The sequence below is a fragment of the Antrostomus carolinensis genome, unplaced genomic scaffold (assembly GCF_000700745.2).
Source record: "Antrostomus carolinensis isolate BGI_N321 unplaced genomic scaffold, ASM70074v2 scaffold1635, whole genome shotgun sequence".
NCBI lineage: Eukaryota > Metazoa > Chordata > Aves > Caprimulgiformes > Caprimulgidae > Antrostomus > Antrostomus carolinensis.
This window is the reverse complement of record NW_010315572.1, coordinates 44,325-64,268: the sequence shown is the minus strand read 5'-3', so window position 1 is coordinate 64,268 and position 19,944 is coordinate 44,325. Positions and strand designations below refer to the sequence as shown.

Sequence of the window (19,944 nt, the reverse complement as noted above, 5' to 3'; positions counted from 1 at the left end):
AGAACAGGATGAATTTGTTGTTTTATCAGTAACTTTGTGAATAAGTCTTAAGTAATAATAAAAACATTTATTATTTCAGCATAACAAGGGAAGTCCCTGTATATGAGATGTACGTAATTTCATAATCAGTTTATGGCAGTCATAAAACAACTGAGATTAGGAATAAAAAAGTTTGGTCTCATAAGAAATATTCCTTTCAAGTCAGAGAGTAGTGCAAGGAAACTCTTCTTGCTGTTGCATGGGCTCTTCATGCTCTATTATCAGATCTTGGATAATTTATTAGTGTTATCAAGGACAGAAGCTTTATTTAATTTAATTCAAAACAGGAAAATGTCAGTTAATGGCAGTTCTATCACATTGTGAAATATCATAATTAACAACTAAATTCTTGTGATCTCTAGAACTGTAGAGTATGTGCTGAGTGTGGCACACGAACAAGTTGTCAGTGGCACCATAATTGTTTGGTATGTGACAGTTGTTACCAACAGCAAGACAACTTATCTTGTCCTTTCTGTGAAAAACTGTGCCTCCAAGACTTCCAGAAAGATATGTTGCATTGTCACATGTGCAAAAGGTAAGAATCCTAATTTTTGTTAAATTTTACTAAAATGCCTAAAAGCTAATGGTTAGTTGTATGACATTGATGCCTCTCTGTGAAGGGTGCAGACTATGTTTGATGTACAATGCTATAGTGGCTTGTTGAGCAGCATCTTGACCCTTCATCCCTAAATAGAATGAACAATAGTAGGTAGTCTTTTAATCTTAGCAAATAAGTATTAATTGGCAGTTACCCGAGGTGTACAGAGAAATATGTGCTGCTGCTGCTGCTTCTTCCATTGCATCTATTTTGCGAGTAAGCAGACTAGAAGAGTTCTTGTCCTAACTTTCAAGGACTGTTGTTTGCGATGGTCTGGGTATTTTTAAATTTTCAAGTACATGATCTCTGTTTAATTTTATGTGCTTTGCTATGCTGGTAATAAAGTAAAGCGCTGTTGGGAACCTTCTAAGAATGCAGACTGTGCTTCATATGCAGTGCTATTGTATCCTGCTGTGCAATGTCTTGATATTGCTGTACATGTTGTGGTGTCCAGTTGGCTTTAGGGACAGTTTAGGTCTTCATGTTTAAATTTGTTCATTGCTCGACATACTGATGCATCATGCTTATTTCTCTAAAATTCTCCATAATAAAGCATTGGTTGAAATTTTTTATTTCCCCATAGGAATGGAAACAGCACTATTTTTAATTGATTTTTACTAGGATACTTTTAATTTTTATTATTAAAATCATAGTCACATTAAATTGATCTCCCCAGGTGGATTCACATAGAATGTGACAGATCTCCAGGTAGTGAATTGGAGTCTCAGTTGAAAGACTACATCTGCACTCTTTGTAAACAAGGAGAAGGGGATCAGACTCAGTCATGTGATGTAATGGACACTTCTGAACTCATTCCTGAACCTGACAGTATAACAGGTAATCAAATGCAATCTTTATCTTTCCAAAATGCTAACATCAAATATAAATCTGTGGCTGTCTCACTAAGTCTTTTGTGACCCAGCCACTCATCTTCTGCTCTGTGGAGTTCATCCATTCCTTTATTTAGCAGCAGTTTCTCAAGCAATCCATGGGTGAGCCGTCTTCTCAATATGCTTTCTGGCTTCAGGAGCCTGTATTAGAAACATGAGCAAGTAAGCGCCTTAATGGTGGCTCTCAACCCTCAGCTCCAGCTCTCCCAGCCTGTAGCTGTAAATGTCTCTAAGTTTGGGGTTTTTTTGGATGTGGTACAGTTCATAAATGTATTCATTTCACAGCCTAACTGTGTTATTCATTTGTGCCTAACTACCAGGCATAAGCCAGCTTCTGGCAGGTGTTCCTAGAGACATCCAGTTTTCCTGATTCACTCTTGCTACTTGTCAATCTCATAGTGCCTATTCTCCTCACTGTGGTAGGTGGGACACAGCTGTGGAAGCTGGACTGTGTTCAAGGGACAGGTATATTTAACTAAACAGCTTTTAATCAGGTGTTCTTTTTCAAAACAATGTATGATTAGTCATACTTTGTTTCTGAGAGTTTCTTCTCTAAATGGCCAACTCAAGCAAAAGGTAGAAAGGGAAGTTGCAGAAAAGTGTAAAGTAGTTTTGGGTTTTTTTTAATGACTTCGTAATAGTAAGGAAGCCCAGAGGGAACTTGAATCTGTTGATCTGAGTCCAGTGGGTCATCCACAAGACCTGTGTAATGAACTCAAAACTGAATTGCCTTTGTATTTCATGCTGTGTGCTCTTTTGTATAGCACCTACTCTCATGCAGGCTGAATTTCCTACAAGAAGTACAGTTGTGGTTTAATTTTGAAGCAAGGTAAAATAACAGATTAATTGCACTACCACTGCCATGTACATTTTTAAGCAGTGCTTGTGCATTGATCTTTTGTTAAAAGAGATTGATAGCTCAGTTGCATGAGTATCTGTGTTTTCGAAAGCCTAATAATGTTTTACTGGAAAGGGGAAGTGTTGGACTGCAACAATAATTTTTGTGTGTTCAGACTGATGCTTTGTGTAAAGAAGTCATTCTCTTTGATGTTAGCCTGTACACATAAGTGCATACCTTTCGTGAGCAGTGAAGAAATGATGAAAAAGATGATCCTGGAGGAAGGGCAGTGACAGTAGGTAAATATATGTAAATGAGCAGAACAACACTGTCAGTGAACATGTGCACCGGGTTAGAAAAAGTGGCGACTTCAACCTTTGAAGGTCACTTCCATTCTGAGAGGTTAGTAAAGGCTGTTGGACTCCCAGGCAGTCTATTTACAACATTTAGGAAGATGTCCAAGTTATATCCAAAACTTTCACTGGAAAATCTCCCAGTCTTCTACTGAAAACCCTTTTGAATAAGTAGCAAAGGTTTATTTGAAGTAAGGTTTATTTGAAAGGCTGAAGTTTTAAGTAATAGTTCTGTTAGGATTTCTAGCTAGTAGAAGGATTGACAAGCATACTCTTCTCCCTAAGGAAGAACAGGCCTGTCATCTCAACTACCAGCAGTAATCTGGAGCTGTTACATCAGTACAGTCATGCAGTGTACCCAGGAGAGCACTCTTGTACATGAAAATCAAGTTTGGAGCCAATCTAAATGATCACTTCCTCAAAGTTAAAATATCACTGTAAAGTTGGCAGAATCTGAGAGCAGTTTCTAGGTTCTAAAAGTAGCATCACCTAATAGTTCCTGGCTTTTTGAACTTCAAAGAGGCTTTCCTGAACAGAAAGCTATATTCGTTTGACTTTTTGTATGCTAACATCTGTGGAGGATCAGTTCCTTTTGAGTTAAGGCTTACTATATACTTTGTTTTTCCTGTTCTTACTTTGTCTAGTGCATTTTAATGAATTTCCTTAACTGGAAAAGCTTTTACACGAGGAATTAAAAAAGTATTTCCTGTTTCTGTGCTCTATAGCAATACTGTCAAAGAAGTGCTCAGTAGTGCCTTTTCCATGTAAATTCCTTTATTCAATATGAGGAGCTCAAAGATTAATGTATCCTAGTTCTAAAGTGTCAAAACTTAGTTTTGATGTTGTAGAACAAGTAGGCTGAAAATCAGTGTTACGAGTGCTGATAACGGATGGAACCTCATGTCTATGCCATAAGGCATTGTAGTATTTATATAAAAATCTGAAGCCTTCATGCTACAAGTTCTGTTGCATTTAGCAGACTGGAATTTGAGAAAATACTTCTTTGTATTGCTCGGGTAATGCAAAAGCCTGTGACTATGTGTAAATTAAATTTTCACAGTTAGTTGTATATGGAAAGTATAAAACAGCTTCAGAGTTAATGAGAAAATAGCTGTTAATCTTTAAAGAGTACTATGTAGTCTCCCTAACCTTCTCAATGACCTGATTTGTCCTAACTCCTATCATATCATTAAATATCATTCTCTTTAGCCAAAAGGTCAAACAGTAATAGCAACTACTGATGACAAAGTAATAGAATAAACATCATACCAATTTTGATAACTTCTTTGCCTCTCCTTAAGCTTGTACAAATGAAATGGAAATGGAAAGTGGTGGAGAGGATGCGACATTTCAGGAGCAAGCCATTACTAGTGATGGCCCTGGTCAAGAATCAGCTGTTGGATGTGCCACAGACGGTAAGAAAAAGTTTTGCAGTCTGAGAAAATGCCAGTACAGAACCCTCATCTGTTCAGTGAGGTTTGTGATACTTACAAATTTAAGATGAAAAAGTGCCTGGAAAGCAGTAGGAAACAAATTGCATCAGTTCTGCTATCTGAACTCTCAAGCAAGAGTATTAACTTTTTTGCTGAAGAAGAATTGTATTGAAGGTGAAGATAGTCTTCAGAATATTTATGTAGGGGAAGGTTGTTTTACTTTTTTGGTGGGACTGGCTTTCTCCAAAGGCTGGAAATATAATTAAGTGCTTTTGGACACTGGAGATTTATAGTAAAAACCACTATTAGTTGCTCCTCAAATACAATCACTCACACTTTCTCTGCAAGTCTTTTTTGTTCGTAGCTGCAAATAACTGGATTGGATTAATTTTCCCTGGTGTGTTTTGGGGCATGTTGTAGAACTACTTTCCAGTTTACGTGCTTCATGGTTGTAACTCCATAACTATCTTTGGTTAAGGATTTCTTCATTTTTCCCTTTGTAAATAGAAGATAATTTGTTTAATACTCATCCAGACTGGCTGGGCTGCAGTAGCTGATCATTTGTGTTTTGGGAATAAATGTATCTTATCAATCACACATGAAGTACCAGCCAAAGAAAAGAATAAAGCAGCATGGTTTCTGGGTCAAGTCCTCTAAATATGTTGGTGACCAGTATGAATGGCAAAGAATTTTCCAGTATGTCCCATCCACTCCCAGCCAGTGTTGGAGGATGGTTGCTATAAGGGGAAACAAGAAACCTGCATTTAAAGCCAAAACAAAAAAAAAAAGATATCTTGCAGGTTAACTCTGGTCACTCTGGTATGCATCACGGTCTGTGGGATAAGGGTCATGATTTAAAACTAATAATGAAGACACATTCATAATAAAATGCTCCAATTTGAACTGAGGTGGCTGAGGAGGTTGTAGCAGTGTGAATTTAAGAAGAGTGCAAGTGTAATAGAAAGTAAGTGGCCTGTAAGTGAATCTGGTTCCATCAAAATTGGATATGAGAAGCCAAATTCAGAGCAAAAAATGTGGTTTTCCATGGAATGGGTACAAGACTCTGGAACTTGTTGATGAAGAAAGTTGTGGATGAAAGGTGCTTGATTTGGTTCAGGGGAAAGCTATACAAATAATTTTGAATTAGTAAATTAAAAAACATCAACTATTTTTATTTCAAGTTATTTCCTAAACTCTGAAAGAGCTCTAGGAGGGAAATGTTTTTTATTTCTACTGGTCCTCTTCTTCTTAGCTATCTGCTTTTTGGAAGTGTTGGGACAGTTGCTTAAAATACGTTAATTTATGCTAGCATACATCTTCAGTACCCAGAAATGAAAAAGGAGAAGCTACTTTTAGCTGCCTACCTGGAAATGCAGGTTCAGATTCCTCCAAAATTAATCTTGGTTCTGCTTTCTTGTGATTTACTCTGCTGTGTTTCCAGGGAAGAAAAATAATGAACTAAAAACATAGTCTGCTATAAACCTAGGTACAAAGAAGGATATTTTTGAAGTATATTTTAAGCTACATCCTAAATTCACATAAGTAAAATGGTATCTACTTGGTGGTGTATTTGATGTGTACCAAGTATACTTGTTGACCATTACACCTGTGTAAGTTTTTCTTTTTTGCACTGAGCTTTTAATATGGTTATACTTAGTTACAGGCATATCACCAGAAGAAAAGACCACAGAACTGGAAACAGAAGTCTCTGTTGAAATTAATTCAGCTGTAATGGAAATGTCTCCTAAAAAGACACCAGCATCTGGTGACAGTCAGACTGAGAAAATGATGGAAGTGGTGGAAGGTGTTCAAGCTGTAATACAGCAGGAGTTAGACAAACACGTGGAAGAGACACAGCTGCCACAAGGTAGCATGGAGGTATCAGAAGTACCCACGGTAGACTCTCGGTCTCTGTCTTTAGTACCTGAGACCATAACTGTGATGCCAGAAATACAGAAGACTGAAAGTAAAGGAGATATTTGTATCCCGGTAGAACAACAACTGGAAATAATAACAGTGCAAAAAGATGTAGGAAAAGGAGAAACACATGAAAAGTCAGAAACGCCAGCTCTTCTAGAAGTAGAATCTACTTCTGCAAATGAAGGTGTTGCAAATAGTTCACCAGTTGGAGACAAACCCATAAAATCACCAGCTGAGACTTACCCCTCACTTCCCCTGTCAGTTAATATAAACAAGACGAATGTGTCTTCCTCGCCAGATGTTTCATTAGACTTGCATTCTCCACGAGATGCTCAGCACAGTCAGCCCCCAGCATTGCCTTCCACTGCTGGGGGTGCTCTCCCCACGACTTACATATCAGTCACTCCAAAAATTGGCATGGGAAAACCAGCCATCACCAAACGCAAGTTTTCTCCTGGAAGACCCAGATCAAGACAGGTAAGCGTGTAGAATATTTCATTATACCTTTATGAAGCACATAGTTAAAATTTCAGTATAATGCATTAAATTCACCTCTTTTTTAGGACTTAGTATGCATTCATTCTTCTAAATGAGTGTGTAGTTTATTTCTTCCAGAAAGTAAATTCATGTTAAATAAGTGAGAGATCATAAAGGTATCATAAAGGTTCTGTCGTGAGAATTAAAGTTTCTTTCAGCTCATACTTAGAGCAAAATAAAATAAAATTTGTTATATTTTTAACACATATGCTACAAATGCAGATACACATAGTGCTGTGCCTTTTAACTTCTCTCTTCAACTTTTTCATATATGCATTTATTTCAGCTAGTACTTTCAAAGTGTGCTAACATTTCTGAAACTGACTGTAGAAAAACCTGCAAACATCTCTTTCCATCACACTGCCAAAGATTATCTTGATCAACATTTTTAATGGTGTTGCAAATAATTTGATGGTTTTGTTACATTAGCAAATAGCATGTAAGAATTGTCTGGTACAAATCGTGGTTTGGCTAGGATTAAATTTGATAAGTGAAAATAATCCCTGAGTCTGTCGCCTTCTGCAACATCTTATTTTCTATTTGAGACGCATCGTTGTGGGGATAATAGCTCATCAGTCTGTAGGATTTATTTTGTGTTTGCAAAACGCTACACAAAAATTATGTCAGTGTGACAAATTAGTGTTTCATTTCTCTTCTCATCACAGTTTATTTTTAGTCTTTGGGACTTCTAGGCTGATGATTTCATGCTTTTCTGAACTTAGTGTTAAAAAAAGCTTTTGATAAATTGCACAAGTCTTTCAATTTTTATGTGTTACCTAAGGGTTCAAAATTCTTGGTTCTTAAGAAAAGGTATGAGATTGTGTTCTGAAAGGCTTAAAAGTATATAATAAGGGCAACAAACATAATGTAAGAAATTAAATTGTAAAGGTTTTAGAGTTAAGTTTGGGGTTTTTTTACCCTTATATACAAGCATGTATAAAAATAATTTTTCTTAATACTCTGTACTGTCTTAAAAATTCAATTTATTTTCTTAGCTTATCATGCAAATTGAAGAGAGATGGTGGTTTTAGGCAGAAAATGAATTCACGTTTTCTGTTGGGGCAATTTATTTATCTTTTTTTGTGTGTTCCAGTAAGAGTTGTATTTATTTTTCTGTGCAATTTGCTCCTGCTCTGCATGGGAACCAGCACTGTGGTACTGGTAATAAACTTAGTTAATCATCAGAGAACCTACTGAGGAGAACATGAAGGCTTTCTCCAACTGTGTATACCTGTAGCAGAATAGATACACATCTTAAAAAAACAAAACAAAACAAAAAGGGACAAAAAATCAACTGTAAAAGTAGAAATTTGTATATTCTGTGTACAATACAGTGTAGACATCAACCTCTTAATATGTGACGTGAGTAATGCAAATAAAACTGAGTTGAATTACAGTTTATAGGTCAGGTGCAACACTAAATCCTAAGTGTGATGTTCAATCAATATAATCTGTTCAGCAGTTTGCAAATTATATTTTAAAACAAAAAGGTACTTAGCAGCTTAGCAGTACTAGTTGTAGAATTGGAGAAGTTACTTGTAAAATTAATGATCTGTCTTGTAAAATAGGTTGGAAGTCTGTGAAGGTTTCTTTTGATTTCGATTATCATTGTCTTGCACTTTAAACACCTGTTCAGCCGGAACTTTAGTGAAGTGAATAGCAATTTTCTGGCAAGAAAAGCACATTTATACTTTGTTTTAAGTCCCAGTATGCTTTCTTACTTTCCATTGATTATTCAGTTTTAGCACAGAGTGGCACCTCGTGGAAAGCTGTAAAAAATTGTCCTGATTAAGGACTGAAAAACAATCAAGACTCTGCGAATACTTGAATAGTGTAAAATAAACACTTTTTATGAACAGTAGTCTAAATTCAGCTTAACTAGTTGCTAAGGATTTGAACTTTGGGATCTTCTTCAGACTCTTTATCAGTCAGTTTTTACTTTTGTTCATACGATTTTCCATGTTGGACGTGAAGATACAAGTCTTGTACCTGTAAAGTGTCTTGGAAAAAGAGAAAAAGCTCATATATATATAGATAGATGTTTTCTAAAACCAACTTTATTATTAGGACCTTACTTCTACTTCCACTGAGATTAGGAATTCTGTGTTTATTTTGCAACAGTTAGATTTTTCTAGGTCACTGTGCAGTAAGGTATGTATCATATTTACAGAAATATGTACATGCTTTAGACAGTGGCAACATTATCTCCAGTGCTGTGAGTTTGCCATGTTAACTTCCTAATTGGGCCTTTGCTGAGGAACTGAAACGTGTCAAATGACCGTCTGTAGAGCATAAATAAGAGATTTAGAAATGTCCAGTTACAGGTGGGTGCTTTCCTTTTGAGCAAGGTGTAATTGGACAAATCCACAATAGGTAGGTAAGGCGTGTGTTTGAATGTTTTAGCGTTTGAATTGTACACAGAAATTGGTTTAGGTTTAGTTTTTGGGGTTTTCTTAATTATTATTTTTGCTGTAAACATTCTTTTTTTTTTTTTTTTTTTTTTTTTAAGTATTGTGTGTTTTTCCTAATGAAGAGTTGCAGATAGGAGTAGAAGCCTCTAAATATGTTTTTTGATTGTCAAAGAACACCTTGTGGTTTTATCTAATTCTGCTCTATTTATGTAATTTTTAAAACTGCACTTTACATATAGTGATTTTTTTGTTAATATTTATTCTAGTTCTCAGGAGAAAAGATGCTACATTTTTCTGATATTTGTGCCAGCAGCCCTATATATGAGTTTCTTTATAAGCAAGTCATTATGTATGATTTTAGAAACTGATTCACAAACTGGCAAAAGAAAGAAGCAGCCTCATAGCTGTGACAGTAATCTTCCCTCTGAAGCTCTCTCTTGCCTGCTGTCAGTGCTCTCCAGACACTTACCTGTGCCAGGGTCTGGTTTGGTTTCCTGTTACCTGACAATTATTTGGGGCAGGTTTGGAGGCAAGTGGATTTTCACCAGGTATAAAAACAAAGAATTAAGACCTGTTGTTTCTTCGTACTCTACAGACACTTCAGAATGGATGTTTTCTCCCAGTTCTAGCTTAGGGGGAGCATTGTATTGGGCAGGTGCTGGCAGCTGAGAGAAGTGCTACTTTCCACCTTTCCATCTTATTTTCCATGGCAAGTGAGGCCCCACTGCTGCAGAAGGGACATAAACTTAATTTAAAACATTTTAGCCTAGTGCACTGTTTTGGTACTTGTGTGTCTGAAGCTGATGACATTGATCCAAAACAAGTAAAAATGTGGGGAAAACAATTCTGGAGGAAAAAATGCTTCTATGAAATTACAGGTGTAGCAGTTCAGAATAAATAGGACCATGTGTGGTTCTTCTCTGGGTGTCGCTAAAGAGGAATTTTGCCTTCTCAAAAGCAGGTTAATTTTATGAATTTGTGGTCTGCTTCTTTTTGTTTAAAAAATTACACGTATTACTGTTGTGTTGCTTTGTGTCAGGTCCCAGGTTATGCGATACTAGTGTTTGTTACCTTGCAGCTGCATGAGTTCTTAGCAACTTAGAGAGCAGTGAAATAAGAGAGAAAAGTTACACAAATAGGATTGGGTTATTTTTATTGATTAAGGAGGTTGTGACTCCCATACTTGGTGAAGGTAACATTGGCTTCACAGCTGCTTTCTTTTGCCGCACAAAGAAACTGTCATTGAGAACTAGTTGCTTGTCCAGGACTGCACAGTTTTAAAACAGATACTTCATGAAGAGTCTGGTTACTCTGTGGACCCCAAAGACAAGCTGACACTAGCCAGTTTCCACAGGTATTCTCCACCTTGTTGGCTGCTGTTTAAAAAAAGTCAATTGCAATGGGTTTATGGAACTTTACAGGAAGACAAATAGGAAAAAAAATTCTCTGGATCCTGAATATGTTGCTCCTCAATTTTATAAGACACATGCTTCACTAGAGTCAGGGGAATTGTGTCCAGTTCTGGGCCCCACAGTTCAAGAAGGACAGGGAACTGCTTGAGAGAGTCCAGCACAGAGCCACCAAGATGATGAAGGGAGTGGAGCATCTCCCTGATGAGGAAAGGCTGAGGGAGCTGGGTCTCTTTAGCTTGGAGAAGAGGAGACTGAGGGGAGACCTCATTAATGTTTACAACTATGTTAAGGGCGAATGTCAGGAGGATGGAGCCAGGCTCTTCTCATTGATGCCCAATGGTAGGACAAGGGGCAATGGGTGTGAGCTGGAACACAGGAGGTTCCGCTTAAACTTGAGAAGAAACTTCTTTACAGTGAGGGTGACGGAGCCCTGGAACAGGCTGCCCAGGGAGGGCGTGGAGGCTCCCTCTCCGGAGACATTCAAAACCCACCTGGACGCCTTCCTGTGTGATCTCATTTAGGTTCCTGCTCCAACAGGGGGATTGGACTGGATGGTCTTTCGAGGTCCCTTCCAATCCCTAATATTCTGTGATTCTGTGTGAATCCATGTAAAGGATTAGTTTCTGATTTGGATTTGTTTTCATTAATATGAATGTCTTGTGTTGGGCAGTAGGATGAATGATTATTCCTTTATTCAAAATCTATTAATACACTTGATCTGAGTAAATTATTCAATAGTTTTGCTATTGAATACAAAGTTATGCATAATTTGAAGTTATTTCCTGTGTTGAATCATAGTAGCTTGTGTTTGTGATAGGCTTTAGTGGTGTACCTGCAACACCACTACATCGCTCCTATTTTGAAAGGACTCAAATTAACCATGAAGACAACGTTCTGCTGAAGTCGGGAGTCCCTTCCAGGCCTGCACCCTTGGTGTTGCTGTTATCACCACCCCTCTCCCTGCTGGCATTTTTGCAGGTATCACTGCCTTGATTAGAAGCAAAAGCAGAAAATCCATCTTCTAAACAAAAGGGGAGCTATGTATAAATCAATATATAGGCTCAGTTACAGTGATAAGAATTGCTTTGGCTGGTACAAGCTTATTCCACTTCAGAAAATGTCATTTTTCTGTGTCAGCGTAAGAACTCCTGTGGGTAAGGTGCACTTCTACTGACAGTATTTGTTAGGATTGCGTGTTATCCATACCTTCAGCTACAGGTAAGCTTTAAGTCTGCATCCAGCCCAGTGAAAGGACCCCCTATCTGCCAGACTGAACACCTCACTGGTTTCCCATGGGTTTTGGTCCATGGGCTGTCTCTTTTCCATTTCTGTTAGCCTACTCCATAGTGGAGCCAAATTGGTTTTTACATGTATCTAAAAAGTAGTTGTTCGTAGATCAGAGATACTCAGTAGTAGCTGCCAGCATGGTAGAGTTTTTCCAGTGTCCTCAGAGTTGTGTCTGTACACCGTCATCTTCATGGAATATGTAGATTCTCCACCCTTGCCTATAAACTGCAATTTTTTACTGGAAGCAGGAACCTCCCTTTAATCTTTTTCATATTTCTTTTTTCTCTTAAAATAAATTATCATGTAAGTTTATGAATAACTGAGCTGACATATATCTAGTTTGAAATAAATCTTCGCAAGGAAAATGGTTAATTTTTTCTGTGGAGGTGTACTTTAGATGGTGTTGGGTCTATTCTGTGTATCTGAATTGAACAAATTTGAAATAGTCATTTTTTTGCTACAGCACTATGTACTGGAAAGCATAATATGATGTCAGTAGATGGAGGGCATTGCAACATAGGCAGCATCGTAAGACTGGTAGGTAAGGAGTTGAGAATGGTCTGTAGAATCATATTGAATAGAAAATAATAACCTTCTGCTGTTTTCATTTTACCATAAGTGTTATTTTAGAATGCCTTCCATGGAAAATGCTGAGATTGGAGGTATTTAATTTTCATCATGATAAGTGTTATCTTTTCATCAAGATATTGGTGTTTTATATGGCTTATTATATTGTATGGCTTATTGCCTATTTCTAGGTGTTTTGAGAGATTTTTCTAAAATGGCACTGAAAAATGCAAAGCACCATGAGGGGTTCAGATGTACGTTCTTTTTTGGGAATTACGGCTTTTTTGCTGTCTTCAAGTACATGGTACCATGAAGTATGTTGTTGTAGTGGTAAATACTGGAAAAAAAAAGAGTCTTTTTCAAGGATCAGCTTTTGTTATGGTTGGTTGTTTTAGTTTGGTTTTGGGTTGTTTTTTTTTTTTTAGTTTTTTGGTTTTTTTTTTTAATGAGGGGAGCTATATTTTGAGCAGATTAACTTTTGGTTGTGACCCTAAAATTACATTAAATATTAAAATGCAAACCCAGGTTTGTGCATTTGCAATTGCAGTAGATTTCATAAAGCTTTAAGCAGCGGAACACAGTCGGTGGTAATTTAGTGAGATCTCCTGACCCTCGCTGACATTGGGTTTCCTTTTGTTATAATTTACTTGCAGCTGTGTTGTTCAATTTCGAGGACTCAAGAATATGATGGAGAATTAGAACTTCCTGTTTCTGTCACAGTACATAATTATTGCCGTCGTTCTGATGTAAATGAACTGAATAGAACTTTCTCTTCAGTGTTGTATGGTAATAGGCATTAATTAAAAGCCAAAATATAATTAATGCATCTCTTTGATGTAATTCATTTGTTCGTAGTATTGTGGAACTGTGTGTTTTTAATTAAGTTTATCTGACCAAGAATTTCAAATGTTTCTGATCTTCAATAAAACTTGGATTAGATTTCCAATTTAATTCTTAACAATATGGTTCATGAATCATATACAATTCATTTTGTTTTGCAAGACTGAATATTTCATATTCAGACTTAATATTCTATTAGCTTTTTAATCATTTGAATATACTTAATCACTAGAGGAGTGTATCTTCTTAAAAGGAAAATAATTGTGCACATCCCAAATAAGAGTAGGTAGTTTTAGTTGTTGATTAAGTATTTTCAGCATGTTTGAAATCTTGAATTTTGACCCTTAGCCAGCATGTTTCCTGCCTTGCAGATTGATGTGAAGATTGTTTTTATGATACACAGATTTTCTTTGAGTTGCCGTATTATAAGAACAGCTAATTACTGAGCATTATGAATTTTAGAAATATAGAGAAACTAACTAAAATTCTATGGATTTTTTAACTTTATCTTGCTAAAATTGAATGTTCTTTGATATTAAAAACATGGGTAGCATAGTAAAGGTAAATTTCCTGTTGCCACAGAGCTGCTGATGTGGTTGCTAACTAGTGTGACAATGCTTGGTGAAAACATGAGATTTTGACAGAGACCTGATGAATAAGCTACAGTACTCTTGATATAACAAAATCAGACTTCAGTGTTGCCATTTCTGCCTGGTGGAAGTTGCTGTGGGCTCGAGGAGCGGGATTCAACCAGCTGCAGATATCTGCAGTGTTAAGGATCTGCTGTAGTCACCGTGAGGTTCCTGTTAGAGCTGATAGAGAGAAGCAGGGGCGTGTAGGCTGAGACTAACCTGACACCTTCCATCCCACGCACTGAGTCGCCCTCTGCAATCACCCGTTTCCCTTCGCTGACTGTACAGGGATCCCAGGGTGGCTCAGCACAGAGAGTGACGAGTGTCTCAGAGGAGTCACTCCAGGAACGTGTTTGGGTAGGTGTATCAAACCTCCATTTCTGTGGAAGTTTGCTTGCTTTCTTTCCTCCTGCTTCTCACTTGGTGCAGTTGTGCCCATGTTATGTCATGAGTCTTACACCCTTATGTCCTGGACATGAACAAGGACTCCCATCCATCTCTAGACTTGCAGGTGCAGAAGGTTTCTGCTCAATGCTATTCCCCTGTTAAAGGTTGTTGATCCTTTTGATCTGCTGAGTTGGCTGTGTGATGACCATCTAACTGAAGTCAAGCAAAAAAGTAGGATAGCAAAATCTTAAAATGTAAGCTGCTTAGTCGAACGTTAATCCGAGTGCAGGTGAGCAGTTGCTGGCACTAGCAGTTCAGTTGGAGTATTTTTTGGAAGCACCTTGGCAGAGGGAGGACAGTGATGGGAAGTTGAAAATAGGTTGAATGTCTACGTACCCCCTTGTGTGGACAAAATTGTAAAGTGGTAAGGTTTTTTTGGGTTTGTTTTTTTTTAAAGTGCTATATTGTCCATATTCCCTTTCCCATGCAGCCATAGCTAAACTCCTAGAAAGCAGATTTGTACGGAATACCATCGTGTCCATGCTGTGGATTGTGCCACTTGGACAACGTTTGCTTTCTTAAAATGCAACTTCTATACATAATTATGCTTTTAGGTCACTGACAAACATTTTCTTTTGGATCTGTTGTGCCAGAATACTGAGCTATCTGAGCAGCTGTAGGTTAGTTCCTACCCAGCTCTGCAAGCAGAAGGCATCATCTGAGCTTTTCCTCATCTGCTTAAGTGTAAGCGAGACGTTGGCTCATACTCACCTTCATCAGCAGATTGTGCTAACCTGGCTGTGCCTCATATGGATTAAGGAGGTCTTCCCCGTGATCCTTCTGGCCTGAGATGAGTTGAGGGCTAGCCCTATTTTCAGTCAGTGCAGCTGTTAGCAAAATACCTCTTTACCATCTGAGATAAATATGTTTTGATGAGCTGTTGATTCCAAAGAACCTGTTTCCCACACATTCTTGGCAGAGAATATTTCATTTCAGAAAAAAAACCCATATTTTGCAAAGCTATCTCATTTTTCCTAATGTTTATTATTGTATAGACCAGTATTCAAAGGTGTGAATGTGTTTGGGCTTGCCTATGTGAGCAGGTATTCATGTGTGAGTAGTTGGGTCTATTGGTGTGCATGAGGTTATTCCATATTGTCCATGCAATTCTACTGCTAAATGTCATTCTTCAGAAGACATTCATTTGGTTTACTTCTTATCTTGGTATTCATTATTTCTTACTTTCACAAACTTAGAATTAGAAAAACATATTATCCTTTAAGTATTCTAATTTGTAACTATAGAATGGAGTTATTTATTAAGTCATTGATGGCTGTCTCCTGCAGTCTTTACTCAACGTTCAAGGAAGTCTTCCACAGATTTTAATGTGTATGAGGAACTTCAGCATTTTTTTTTTTCTTGTCCATCTTAGAATTTTCCTCTTGTTTTGACATATTTCTCATGATAGAAATATACAGTATCTCGCCATGATGAGAACTATATAAATAAGGATAATAATAAATTAGTTTAAAAGAGTTTGTAGATACACCATATGGTTGTATATTATATGTATATATTAAGGTATTAAAATTTGATACCACAGTGTAACATGAAAACACTGGGGTGAAAAAAAACTTAATAGTGGGGTTTTATAATGATTTATTTGTGGCAAACTTGCAGGAAAGAGATATTTTGTTAATTGCCAGGGCTGTTTTTCTTCTCTCTTTGTTTTTTTCCAGTGGTTTATTTATATTCCTTTTGTTTCACAGGCTTCTCAGACAAGTTGTTCTGTGATTGTCAGTAGTTTAGACTCAAAAGTCAACTCAGGCCATCTGTTCTTTCAAAATGTGATATGAAGTATAAAAGGCAATGTTACCATCTGAAATTACTGTCTTCTTCATTTGATGCAATAAAATTTAGGGATGTAATTTGTTGTTATGATTGCTTGCTTTCAATTTGTATTACACTTTGTTGATAAAACTCATTTTGTAGTACTTAACCATCAGTTGAAGGTTAATACTTGTTTTAGTGTATGCTTCAATGAGAACCTAAAAATTTCCCACCTTTCTCTCACTCAGTGAACTAATTGACTACTTAAGTTAACGTAGAAATGCCTATGCCTGCATGTGCTTTGCTTTTCAGATTTTTTTTGTTGCTTGCTTTTTTCTTTTTTTTCTTTTTTTTTCTTTTTTTTTTTATGTTGCGAAGTTTTATACATCTATTTTCTCACCTACCGTATCCTAGGGGGCTTGGAGTACCAATAATACAGTCAGCCCACCTTCCTGGTCCCCAGACATTTCAGAAGGTCGGGACATTTTTAAATCCAGACAGCTTCCTGGCAGTGCCATTTGGAGCATCAAAGTGGTAAATAATTTGACTTTATTCTCATGTATCCATTGCTATCTTTCTGCTGTAGAGAGTAGTGATGAAATTCTATATCTCACAACTGCATTAATCTTCCTTTCTCTTACTGTTTAAGGCCTTCAAAAATTATTAAAACTCTGGAGCTTTCAGGTTAAAAAAATGTATGCGTTCCAGAGTGTACAGTATGAGGGCATCGCCCTGATTTTCAGTGGCAAAGAATAACTTGTATTGCCAATTTTTAGTGTTTGTTGAGTACTTCACTTTTTGTGTTTAGCTTTATGTAGCTATCAAAATAAATTACCTTAGAAGGAAAATGTCCTTAAGACTGGCAGTAAGGTAAGCCAGGCACGGAAAGGAGCAGAGATCTGAAGGGTGGCTTCAATTTATTGCTGTGGAGAAATCTTGCAGAGTGGATTCAAAGTGACATTGTTCTTACCTTATGGGGGAATAAATAACAACTTTCCTACCTGACTAGATGGACCAAAGCTTGTATCCACAGTGACATTTACCATTAAAAACACCTGAAGAAACTAAATGGAATTACTGTTTTTAAATAAAGGCAAAAATCCTAAATATGAAACTCTGACAAATAGCTGTAGCTTCCCAATGATTTACTTTCATCTCACTTTAACTCTCATGCTAATTTTATTTTAATTTGACATTACCTTAGCTTTTGCTGCTTCAAGCATTAATTTTCAGCTTAATATTCAGCATTAACATTGATACAAGTATGTGCTTATTCCTGTTACTAGTTGTGTGAAAATAACAATACTGATACCTGATCTAAAACAGACAAAATAAGAAACATGCCAGAAGAGTTTACATCTTAAAAAATTGATGCTTGTGTGTCCTGTGTGTTCATATGTATTAATTCCATATATATTTAAGGACAACATTTTTTGTTCCACCTTAGTACATATAAATACTTCAGCCATCAGTAACATCCTTCCTTTCACTTGCTAAAAGAGTATTGCATTACATTACCTTGTTCTGTAAGTCAATTTAATTTCTCTTTCCATTAATAGATGGATGTTAATACAATTTCAACATTGGGTTGCTTGGAATCTCCCTTTAATTATGACCATAAACTTTTATATCTTCTTTAAAACAGGAGGTGGCATATTTGAAAAATACTGTTGATAATATTGAGCCCATAGTGCTGCTTTCCATCCAGGGAATTCCTGTCTCCATCAGTGGAGACTGTTCATGTCTGTTGGTGACACCATCCCCAAGGAGCTTTATGGTTCCATCAACATTGTTTTATTGAATAAATGTTTTGTCTTGGTCTTAAAAGAAGTTTCCAGCAAACGTTTGGATACAGACACTGTAACTAGATACTTTGTGGATGGAGTTGGGCTGGATTAGGAGCCGAGATTATTCACAAATTTGAAATGCAATAAATAATCTCATGCTTATTTTGTAGTAGGAAAGGTGCTGATTTGATTATATACCATAATTATCATCATTTATAGAGTTCAGAGGCTCTGAAACATGTTGTAAAGGTGTCTGGCATACGAGCCAGAACTCAGGGATGTAGTCAATATTTTCTTTTTCTCTCTGGAAAAATATTATGGAGGATTAGGGATCCTCTTGGTGTTTAGCTCATTTTGAAATTTTTTTAAAAATAAATATTTAAATTCAAGCTAAATCACAGTATTAAAATCAGGTAATTATTATTAAAAACATACTTGCTTTTCCACAGTAGTTGAACATACTGTGAATACTCCAGAGCACACAACACAGCAACTGTATGCCTGCATCTAAAATAAAGAAGGGGGAAAAAGAAGCTATCTAAAAATAAGTGGATATTTTGTAAGAAAAACATTATATTATGGGAAGCCTTGATCTGAGTGTAACTGATATAATAATTAATATAAAAAGCTCTCTCTGTATCTGCTGAATTAAGAGAGTTTGGTGGAGCCAGCTCCTGCTTTCCTGTCAGAGCAGAATTGAGTCCTAATAAATTCCAGTGTTTGCTTGAATATTCATCGTGTAAGAAAAGCATCTATGATTGCAAGTAATCAAGTGTCCAGACCCTATTCAAAAGTCCCACGATTGTCTGAGCTGACTGTTTAGAAAGGAAAGAAAAATTGATCATAGAATAGAAGATAATTATTTTGGATATTTTGTAACTATGGGGGAAAAAATATAAAAATCTGTTATTCCTGAGCAGAATATAAACATTTCTGGTTTTGGCTGCTTTCTGACTGGTGATAAAGGTGATGATACTATGTCATGTAAGTAGTTAAAGGTACTTTACAACAGTTTATGCAGTGGCTTAATAACTATGGCCTAGTATACTCGTACTCACTTGAACTCATAGGGTGGTATTTTACTTATGTTTTCCCCTAGATGCATTGAACAGGTCTGAATCCCATATAACAAAAGAACTTCAGGTTGCATTTAAATTGTTATCTTGTATTGAATAGGGCCGTGGATCAGGATTCCCAGGGAAGAGGAGGCCACGTGGTGCAGGTCTTTCAGGAAGAGGTGGCAGAGGTAGATCAAAGCTGAAAAATGGAGTTGGGACTGTAGTCATTCCAGGGGTAAGAATATTTATTTTTAAATCATATTGCAGTCTGTTAATATAACATACTTTTATTCAGTTATAATTATTGTATAAAAATACTGTGTAAAACCAAAGAGCACTAACAAGCAGAAGTATTTGATAAAGCCTGGCTATTACTAAGTGTTTGTGATGAAGAACTAGAGCACTGTGGATTAATAGACCTGAAGCAATTTTATGCTGCTCTTGCCATTTAAAGGGACAACTATTGGGAGTCTTAGAGTACTCCATCCATTTCCTTGGGTGAAAAACAGGCTGGGTAAAGGCAGCACTCGCTGGAACAAGACAAAAGAGGATAGGAAGGCTCATGCATAAGAATGTAACAGCAGCTTTGGATAGTCAACATTCATAAGCAAATACATAATTTTAAACATACAGGATGAATTCCACTCAGGCTGGTCACAGGTACCTTACTGAATTGGAGGTATTCACATAATTATTTAGCCCTCACTGCAGGAAAGACATAGACTTGTTGGAGTGGATCCAGAGGACAACCACAAAAATTATCAGAGGATTGGAACACCTCTGCTATGAGGACAGGCTGAGAGAGTTGGGGCTGTTCAGCCTGGAGAAGGCTCCAGAGAGACCTTCTAGCAGCCTTCCAGTACCTGAAGGGGACCAGTGAAAAAAGATGGAGACAGACTTTTTAATAGGGCCCGTAGTGATAGGACAAGGGGAAGTGGTTTTAAACTAAAAGGGGAGACTAGATATAAGGAAGAAATTTTTTACAATGAGGGTGGTGAAACACTGGCACAGGTTGCCCAGTGAGGTGGTAGAAGCCCCATCCCTGGAAACATTCAAGGTCAGGTTGGATGAGGCTCTGAGCAACCTGATCTAGTTGAAGATGTCCCTGCTCACTACAGGCGGGTT

General features: G+C 37.0%; 1 protein-coding gene across 1 annotated transcript in view; it reads left to right on the top strand.

Moving 5' to 3' along the window:
• The window catches only part of LOC104524952 (histone-lysine N-methyltransferase 2C-like), a gene marked incomplete at its 3' end in the record, with an annotated part of 92,899 nt that overhangs the window by 29,633 nt on the left and 43,322 nt on the right, over window positions 1-19,944 (top strand). The window contains 6 exon segments of the mRNA XM_010167981.1: window positions 402-574; window positions 1,314-1,474; window positions 4,020-4,133; window positions 5,809-6,548; window positions 16,389-16,508; window positions 18,938-19,054. Of these exon segments, the coding sequence (XP_010166283.1) occupies window positions 402-574; window positions 1,314-1,474; window positions 4,020-4,133; window positions 5,809-6,548; window positions 16,389-16,508; window positions 18,938-19,054 (1,425 nt within the window).